The 10540-nt window shown below is 40.4% G+C and overlaps 1 protein-coding gene and 1 non-coding gene across 2 annotated transcripts; one reads left to right on the forward strand and one right to left on the reverse strand.

Moving 5' to 3' along the window:
• Nucleotides 1-5489: 5489 nt before the first annotated feature.
• Nucleotides 5490-8883, forward strand: arl5c (ADP-ribosylation factor-like 5C). Its single transcript, XM_070922916.1, has 6 exons — nt 5490-5634; nt 6104-6164; nt 6272-6419; nt 6866-6949; nt 7448-7599; nt 7731-8883. Exons 1-6 carry the CDS (start codon nt 5589-5591, stop codon nt 7777-7779), a joined length of 540 nt encoding a protein of 179 aa, XP_070779017.1. The 5' UTR covers nt 5490-5588; the 3' UTR covers nt 7780-8883.
• A 349-nt stretch (nt 8884-9232) lies between these two features.
• On the reverse strand, nt 9233-9304 carry trnac-gca (transfer RNA cysteine (anticodon GCA)). The gene has a single exon. It is a non-coding gene; the product is annotated as a tRNA-Cys (tRNA).
• Between the last annotated feature and the right edge of the window lie 1236 nt (nt 9305-10540).

Consider the following 10540-nt stretch of genomic DNA (forward strand, 5'->3'; position numbering starts at 1 on the left):
TGCCAGAAGGTGGCACTGTTGTAGTGGTAGATTACTCAGTCTGCTTGTTGAGTAACTGCTTGTGTGTGTTTGAGTTGGCAGGTAGGTATCATGATTTTAAAATAATCAATCACTGTAATTATTTGTTGGCTCTGTGGAATTTCTGAGTACGAGTTAATGTGTGTGCACACTTGCAAACCTGGAATGTGTGTGTGTTTGTATATAGATTGATGTCATGAACACTAACACTTAAAACCACAGGTCCTTTAGCTGGAACGTCTCAGTCTTTGTTATTGTCCTGTGTTGTGTGCGCTGCCTCATGCTAACCCTGCTGACTAACACTCATTCGACTGACAGTTTTTGCTCTGCTGTTTGTGTCTCTGCATGGTTGCTGTGTGGCATGGCTGTGGCTGGCTGCAGGGGCCGTACCTGGTGCACGGTGAGCAGAAGCGGGAAGGGCATCTGACAGAGTGCGGTGGGAGCGGCACCCTGCATGACTATCAGACAGACCTGGGAGGAAAACCTCAGCAGCATCAGCAGCAGCAAACGTACATGCGCTCTTCTCGTGGCCAGCTACGGGGAGGGAGCGGGCGGGGCCTGTCACGGCAAGATACCTTCGACTCTGAGACCCAGGGCAGCCGGGACTCCGCCTACACCGAGGCCGGCGACTCCTGCATGGACATTGAGACTGACCCCTATGAAGAGCCCGAGCCCTACCGAGGCGGCGGGGGCAGTCGCCTCCACCTGGCGCAGCATCACGGCAGACAGGCCTCCTGGGAAGACGAAGGCGCAGAGCCGGACCAGGAAAACCTGAACCACCCTCCGATTCCGAGCCAGACGCAGCCGCATGGACGTGCCAAGCTGAGGGAGCGTTACTGCCAGGACCCTGTGGACACAGGGGCCAACATGAGCCGCAACAAGAACCAGGACGACTGGGGGAGGGACGTCTACATCCGCTGAACATGCATCATACCACAGAGGCAAGGAAGCTACTGGACAGACTGAGGATGGGGGAGGGAGGGAGGAAAGGTTCAGGTTTTGGATTCAGAAGGAACTGAAGTGTGGGTCTGGGGCCATGCCAGTCAGGCTAACAAATTAATCTGTTTACATCCCAGTACAATGTAAAGAAATACATCAACTGCCAGATGCCATTCTCATCAACTTCTTCTTGCAGTTCAAGTTATTTATGTTTAGAAAAAATAATATTGGTCTGTTTTTTGTTTCCTATGTTAATACTGCATGAATATCATGGATTTCTACACTGACAGCACGAGGACAGTAATTGTTACGATTGTGAATCTATGATTGTGATCTGTATGACTCAACCTCTCCTTCAGTTGTAGAGTGTGAAGGCTGGTCGAGCTGTAGTCTGTCATGTCTGTCCTCTGCGGTCTTAAACAGGGTCTAATGTCTCCGTCCCCATGTACAGCGTCAGGGTTTCTCTTTACTTTAATCTAACTCTGTGCTTTTGGATTTCAGGATGTCTCCCATACTGAGATCCAGAAGTTACGAGTCTCCCACCTCCACTTTCTTATCACCAAGACCTTAAAAAGCTGGTGGAGAAGTTGCCATATTTTAACACAACAATTTATTGATGTTGCTACACTCACGTCAGCTTGATAACAACAAAGAGTACACTCCAAAGACGTTTACTTCTTCCCTGACCTGGTTCAGCCACTGTACCCGACTGTACACGTCTGACCCAGTCCTCCCGTTTCCGTTTCCTTCTTCCTTGTGGGTGCTGAGGGCACCTGCAGTATTCATTTGTTCTCTGGTTTTTCTAAAGGTGGTGCAGATTCAAAGAAGCACTGCAGTTGTAGTTTTGTGAATGAAGTGTCCTGCCTTAGTCACTCCCACCTTAAAAACACCCTTATTTCAAGAAAACTCCAATCACAAGTGCCGGAATGTCTCGCCAAGCCATGTCCACCACTGCCACGGTGGGATGTCTTAACTCTTGTTACACTCGTTTTCATACCATATCTGTGTCTCTTTGTGTCTCGTGGCTACTCTGCACCGTAGCCCATTCTGTCGCTCCAGCACATCGCTCATCTCGTTCTTTTCTTTGCACCAGCTTCGTCGTCTGTTTTTCAGGGCTAATGGTTATATAAAAAGTACTTGTGTGTGTGGTTAATCACTCCTAACTTCCACCCAAACAGCTAGCTTGTCTGATATTAAATACCACTATCTTCTTACTCTTGATTTCTGACTGAATTAGTGTTGTTTTTTCCTGTGGACATTTGCAATTTTTTTAATTTAAAACCTTCAGTTCTTGTGAGGTAGTGAGAGGAGTATCACATGGGGTGGGATGGGGGGATAGGATCAGTTTTGGTCTTTACTCAGTTATCTATAATGGAGAATCCATGAATGTCTTTAGTGGCCTGCTTTGGCCTGCCCGTCTTCAGTTGAATAAGTAAATATTAAATAATGATCAGTAAATAATGTTATTGTTGCGTTATCGCAATTGTTAAAAATATGAAACAACATGTATCATTGGTGCCTGACTGTAGCTACATTTTGCTTTTTCTGCCTTTCATTTTTAATCTGTGGATAAATTCGTATTTTAATTAAAAATTTAATCAAAAAATGCCATTGTGTCACTTAATTGATACGGTGAGATATGATTATCAAAGACATCTTTCAAAGATGCAAAACCTCTGTGTGTCTGTGCACACTTTGATATTCATTAGTGGTGTTGCCTTTTATGTCTCTCAGCACACATAAAGAGATTTTAGTTCAGGGGAAAACATATAATACAATAAGCTTTAAGTAAGCTTTTCTTTCTTCCTCTTGAGCTCAAACTACATATTTCACTTCATTTACTTTTTAAGGATTCAACAAAAGAAGTACCTAACATCACCCTGCCTGCAGATCCTGCCCTGTCAAGGTGCTTTGGAGGGTGCATACCTGCGAAAACAAAAGCCAGACTGTTTCCTTCCATTAAAATACAGATGAACAGAACAGAAATGTACTCAGACCTGCTGCACTTTATTGTTTCCTCCTTTGTGTTCACAGTTCACTATGACCTTTAAAAACACTCCTCTCAAATTGCAGCATGTGATCACACCTGCCAAGTCTCTCGGTCATGGAGGAAACATAATAAAAATAAGACTGAAGTTTAAGTGCAGCTGAGTCCAGGATGTGGTTTTTATTTTTCTTGCGTTCAGTGTTCTTGTCAACTCAGCTCGCTGGTACTGCAGTGGAGGAAATGTCACAAACCGAAACGTGGTTTCCATCTCGAGCGTTGTGTAACGAGGTGTGGCGGCAAGAACCTCATGTGCAGAGAGGACTGTAATATCAAACTCACAAGAACTGAGTTTGTGGGACCAGATAAGCTCCAACAGTGGTGGAAGAAGTATTTGTGTCCTTTTTCTTAAATAAAGCTACTAATACCACAGTGCAAATGGACTTTGTTACAAGCAAAAGCCCTGCATTAAACGGTGTACTTCAGAGTATAAAAGTATTATCAACAAAGTTTATTTAAAGTATCAACAGTACTATGTAGAATGACCCTTTCTGAAATATACTGTAGGGTGGAAATATAAAGTAGCATAAAATGTAAATACCCAAGGGAAGTACAGTACCTCAAGAACCTCAGAATTGTACATAAGTACAGTACTTTCCACCTCTGATGCACTTAAAGAAAAACATCTCAGACTTCAGAACATGTGGAAGTATTAAATTACGGAAGTTAAGTGACGGAACTTAACAGGACAAAAACATGACAGTAAAACCGTGAAACATAACTGCAAAACTGTAAGTTTAATATTTGAAGTAATGAAAAAAGATACTGCTCTGAAAGCTTAGATAGTAATGTTGGTGAAAAGGAGGTAAGTGAACAGATGCTGTGATGTTTTTTCATTGCTGTTTTTTTGCATCCAGCATGTTTTTGTTTTGTGGTATAATCCAGTAGATTTGGGGAAAGCTTTGATATTTAAACTAAAAAGAAAATGAGAACAACACACACTATAAGGTCATATTTAACACCCTAAAGTGAGACATTTGATGTGAAATGGATTGAGACTGTTAGTTGAGCACTGGCTATAACACAGTGTGGCTGGAAAGGAATCTAACCTGGAAAAAAAGGCCCCAACAGAGAGAAGATTAAGAGCTGTTAAGATCAGCACTGAGGATTTACAAGAAATTATTATTGTTATTGTTATTATAACTGGACAGACTGTTCAATGGAAACTCCAGGGGATTCCTTTTGAAGGCCAGTTTTGCTTTCTGTTGGTTCATAATAAAGTTCCTGTGGTACAGAAAGAGGAAGGGACTTAGTTTTACTTCGCTTTCCATACATGGACCTGACACGTGTGTCATTAGCTGCGTCATCAGTCCACTGTGTGGCAGAGGGACCGCCCACTTGAGCCCTCGCAACTCAGACGTCAGAGTTTAGTCAGGAGCACTTGAAGGCAACATACGGCACAGGATTTTTCGGCACGTTCAGGTGCTGATAACAAGACAAGATGAATTACAGGTATTGATTAAAATGGATTTAAATACAATTTTATCAGCATAAAAAGATCAATAACTTAACTGTTGTGGTCTGGTGTTAGACTCTGTATTACAAGGCCAATGATTTAATTTAAAGACGATGACAGGTTTCAGGTCTACATTTGGATTTCATGCCTTTAAGCAAAGTGGGTTCTTGTCACAGAAGAAACAGCTACTTATTAAAATTATATGTATCACTTCATAAATGTCACATACAACCTCCAATAAAAACTAAATGATATTACACCAAACTGTGGTAAATTAAAGTTTTAGGTAGGTGTCCCTAAACTGGCAACTGAGTGTATATGGTGAGGAGTCACACAGTGCCAATGGTGGAAGAAGTACTCATAACTTTTACTTAGGTAAAAGTAATGATACCACAAAAAAATACTACATTCAAAATTTCACTTAAGTAAAAGTACAAAAGTATTTACAGCAAAATATACTTTAAGTATTAAAGTAAAAGTAGGCCTACATGTTGGGTAGAATGGTCTCTTATATATATATATATATATATAAATATATATCATATTATTGGAATATTATTACTGATGTCTTAACACATAAGCAGCATTTCATTTTATAGCTGGTGAAGGTGGAGCTCATTTTAACTACTTCATATAATGTTGAATAGTTTAATCTATAGCACAGTATCATATTTTATAAATTGATAATGTGTTTTGTTGATAAAGTAACTAGTAACTCCAGCTGTCAGATGAATGTAGTAGTAAAAAGTACTGAAATATTTCTCCAACAAGTAGGCCTATAAAGTAGCATACAGTTGAAATAAGTGCCTCAAAATTGTACTTAAATACAGTACTTAGTTACTTCCCCCCACTGCACCTTGCCGTGTTTACTATCCTGATGAGTCCCCCACGTAGCTAATTGAGATATGTCCCACAGCCCCTGAACGCACCGCTACTATGCCCTTTCGTGACTCATTCGACTGAAAAAATACCAACGCGTTTCTTCTTAAGAAGCGCCACCCACTAACGCTGCGATCACACTGATACCAGATGAAGGAGCAGAGTTCATCCCACAGTTAGTAGAGTCTCCTGCAGGAAGGTCCACTGGATCTCTGTCGTATTCATCACTCACCTCACACACACTTGTTGGACATGGGATTTCTTCTGACCAAGATGATGGCTGTCTTCGGCGACAGAGGTGAGATTAACTTCAACTTCATTTCACTCAACTTTACAATTTCCAGCGTCACTTTCGTTATTTACGGCGTTTGCCACTCAATTCAATTCACCTTTCAAAGCCTATAAAGTTATAAATATCTGGGGAGAAATGACAAAAAAATAAATCACTTTACATATAAATGACTGATTTACAGTCAGCTTCATTCTCTGCCAATCAGTTTGTGTCCAGTGCGTGAGACCTGACTTGAATGCATCGTTGGACTGCTATTATTGCTATGCAGTGATGTAATAACTCACTGTGGGATAAGAAATGTTATTCAGTACTTCACAGTCCCTGACTTTATCTTATCTTTGTCTTGTGATGTGTTGAAACAAATTATGCAATTCAAGATCAGTGTGAGTGTGTTCAAATGAGGGTACCTGCACATCTAGTTTTAAATCCTCTGTTCAGGTTAAATGTAACTTTTCTTTTTCAAACTTTCCTACAGAGCACAAAGTCATTATCGTGGGTTTGGACAATGCTGGAAAGACAACCATCCTCTATCAGTTGTAAGTGACTCTCTGGTGGTACAATAGTGTCATGTAACTATAAAATCAGCTTGATATCTGCACTCTGAATATTTAAAATGTGTTTTCCCACCTTCCCACACAAACAGTCTGACGAAGGAAGCCGTCCACACATCACCAACCATCGGCAGCAACGTTGAGCAGATCATCGTACGCAACACACACTTCTTGGTTTGGGATATCGGAGGACAGGAGAGCCTTCGAGCCAGCTGGTACTCTTACTACGGCAGCACAGAGGTACGGCTCACTGTCTGCTGCTCTGTCAACTGTACATATACAATAATGGATCAGAAACATCAGAAACAAGCGCTTTTATCGAGAGTTTTTTCTTGGTCTTGTGTTCCCCAAAAACATCAGAAAATCTTTTCTAGCTTTAAACAAGGACGTTGATCATAAAATTCAATATATAAATGATGGTTGTAGTTTGATATTCAAGAGTAAAGACAGAAACAGAAACCATTCTAAAAGTTTACAGGCCCATATTGGCTCCTTATTATCCTGCCCTGCTCCTTGTATTGATAAAGTCACTGTTACATAATGATTTATAATACATTAGGTATGTCTGTAGCAGACGTCTTGTGCCCCCTCCGATCAATACAGCAGTCACTGATAACATGGGCTCTGACCGTGTGAGATATCTGTTGATCGTGTGCTGATTTATTTACATGTTGTGGCTCTTTCAGATTGTCATTCTGGTTGTGGACAGCACCGACCGCGAACGTCTCACGCTCACCAGAGAAGAGCTGCACCAAATGCTCTCACATGAGGTACGAGTCCAGTTGTGTAGAGACAGATGTGTGTTAGTTCAAGAGTTAAAAACACAATCCAGACTTTGCTTTTTTCTTTGCACCACAATAACAGTAGGATTATTTTGCTGTATTAAACCAGGGTGTGAAATCAAGCTTTCAGTTAGATTAAAATAGAAGTTTAGTTTGAATGCAGCGTTGACGTAAAACCCTTTTGTTATTCAGTGAATCTGCCCAAGTCTGCTATTCATGCTTTGATGTCTGAGATACACTCCTGTTTTCGGAGTGACTAATTGCGCCATAGGTTGCAAACCCATGACACAACATGATGAGGAAGTTTCTACTCAGACGGTGTGCGTCAGCGTGTTGACATGTGTTTAACTATTCTGCTGAGGTTGCTCTTCTTTGTTCTCAAAGTTGACACGGGGACATTTTGGGGGGTTTTCTATGGAAATGTTTCAGATCTATGAATTTAAATTGATACAGAAAGCAGCATGTGTAACCCATCTTCTCCTGTAGGACCTACAGAATGCAGCCGTTCTTGTTTTGGCCAACAAACAAGACGTGAAGGGCTCGATGACGGCGGCAGAGATCTCCCAGTGCCTCACACTCGACTCCATCACAACACACTCCTGGCATGTCCAGGCCTGCTGCGCCCTGACAGGAGAAGGGTGAGTCTAACACACCTCACACTCTCTCTTTCTGTCTGCCATGTTGATTGCGTATGAGTCAGTCCTTAAAACGCCTTTACAAACATGGACTTAATAATAACCGCTTGTCGTTTCCTGTCACTCTCTCCCAGTCTACCTGCCAGTCTGGACTGGATGAAGTCTCAGGTTGTGGCAAACTAGAGCTCCACTCCAGTGGATAAAACTTCCTCAAACTGAGCCAACCTTGAAGGCACAGCAAAGGCCACTGTGTCAGGATTATTTACAGTGTTTTCCTGTGAAGATGGCGTCTGTGATAGAGCCTGCAGTATGTCTTACCCAGCTGTGTGAGAGTCTGCAAGGTGCTGGGGGCGTATGAGCTACAGAACAACCTGGATGATCTCAGAGTTGGTAAACGTCCACCAAATATCTGATGATTTCTGTGCTGTTCAAGAACCGATTTGATTATATTCTAATAATCTGGTTACCTGGCCAAGTTTTTCCTAGGTTTGCTCATGACGATGTGCACAGTTAGGAAGTGTTGTATGCACATTTACCATAAGTTTCCTTAAGTGGCCCAGAGGTGCAGCATGTTTATGCAAGATCCTACCAGAGCAGTAATATCACATTCCTCTCTGGTGTCACAGGGTAATCAGGGGACAACAATAGCTTACTTTATTGAATTGTGAAGTCGTCACTGAAGTATCATTCATTCATTCATTACTAGAACTAAACAATCAAGGTTGTTACCGCCTACACTTGAATAATAAGACATCTGGAAAACATGAGGTAGATCACGGATGATGACTGATAACATTAAAAGCTTATATTTTACAGGTGAAGCGTTGTTTTTCTCTCTGAGTGTGACAATCATGATCTCATTTTGACCTTTTGATTTGTGATTCTTGTCACAGATTACATTCTGTCTTCATTTACCTTATCTACTTCAACTGCAACTGAATTTAGTGCCTCACTGGTTACGAAACAGTTTTTCAGTTTTTTACACGATAACAGAAGAAACTGTAAGCACACACTGTAGCTCCTGTGGCCTACCTTACTCAGAAACTCTGCAATGTTGGGAAACAAATCTGCACCTGATGTATATAATTATATTTTATGCCAGTGAAAAACAGGACACTTTTGTCAGACCTGAAGATGTTTAGTTAGTTATTTTAAAAAACAAAGCTCTTGAACTATTTACTGTATATTACAGCAATTTCTTTAATAGGAAAATGAGCTAGCTGCTACGACTATGAGTCATTTTTTAAAAAGAATATATTGTATTGTGTCATTTTTTTGAATAAATATTATTGCAAATATGTGGTGGGTGTGTTGTCTTTCTATGCTTTGTTTCAACAAGCAATACACAGCATACTATTGAAAGGTGGTAACAGTAAGACATGACACACACAGCAGCTGGTTTTGGCAGCACTACAGAAACAACCATATAGTTCAGTTATTTCGTTTATACTAGATTATGCTATTGATACTGTAGCATACGCTGTAGAATTAAGAATCTCTCTGCCTATTTGTCATTTGATCAATGGAGCCTAAATGGTATCTTTTTTGAAGTGATGACTTTATTTGGCTCTAAAAATGTGTGCTTCATTCTAAGAAAGGTAGATGTTATGAAAGCAAAATGTATATTTAAAAAAACAGGGGGCATCCGGATTTGAACCGGAGACCTCTTGATCTGCAGTCAAATGCTCTACCACTGAGCTATACCCCCTTCCGTCAATGCAGGGAATTTATTTGATCATGATAAAAGGCCTGTTTTTGACATCTGCCTAAATCTGTAAACGATACATATGCATATATATATACAATATATATATATATATATACATAGACTATACTCTATAACCTATATCATTGCGTATTTACTTTTAGCCGAACCCACTTTGATTTTGTCGACAGTCGCAGTATTTCACATTTAACAGACACGACGTTATTTTGACCACCGGGGGGAGAAATGAGTCTACATTTGTGGCAACATGTACCGAGCTGTTAATGTGAACTTAAACTCCTCCAAATGAAACGATAAAATACGTCGTTTGTTTGTAACTGCCCTCTACAACAAAAACATGGACGAAACACACGCAGACCTGACGCCACTGTCGGCAGGGTGACATCATTTGTCTGCGCCTTCCAAAACGGTTACCAACATAGATACAGTATCTATGGTTACAATCACTGTTGAACACTACATCCGTTTTACGACGTGGCAAGACTGTGGTTAATGTTTGGTTAGGTTTAGGCACAAAATCGGCTTGGTTAGGTTCAGGTAAACATTTGGGTTACTTCCTTAAGGTCAGAGGACCTTCGTTGTCATGGTTACAGTAATAAACACGTGGTTGAGGTTGCATCCATGGTCTAAATCAATCTGTATGTACTAGCCATGTTGACATAAAATAACAGCTTTCCATTTCAGTGCATAAGCTGAAAACATGTTGTCTCTTGCCAGCAATGGTGGAAAGTAAGTACATTTACTCAAGCACTGTACTTAAGTACAATTTTGAGAAACTTGTACTTGATGATTTCCATTTCCTGCTACTTTGCACTTCGACGTCATTACATTTCAGAGGGAAATATCGTACTTTTTACTCCACTACATTTATTTGACAGCTGTGCTTTTCACATTCTGATTTTATATAAACAAAATATATAATACGCTTATAAAATATATAATGCATTGCTAAAAGATTAAACCAGTTATTTCTTCCTAAAATAAAGTAGGTCAAACTTGCTCCACCTCAATCACCTACAACAGTAAATACTGCTTACACATTCACAATCTAATAATGTAATTTATAATTATATCAGTCACAGGGGATATTTAACTGCAGAACAAGTATTTTTACTCTTGATACTTCAAGTACATTTTGCTGATGATGCTGATGTACTTTTAAGTACGTTTACTGAAGTAATGCAGGACTTTTACTTGCAGAAACTATTTTGCTTGATT

Source organism: Enoplosus armatus, chromosome 17, assembly GCF_043641665.1.
Source record: "Enoplosus armatus isolate fEnoArm2 chromosome 17, fEnoArm2.hap1, whole genome shotgun sequence".
Classification (NCBI taxonomy): domain Eukaryota; kingdom Metazoa; phylum Chordata; class Actinopteri; order Centrarchiformes; family Enoplosidae; genus Enoplosus; species Enoplosus armatus.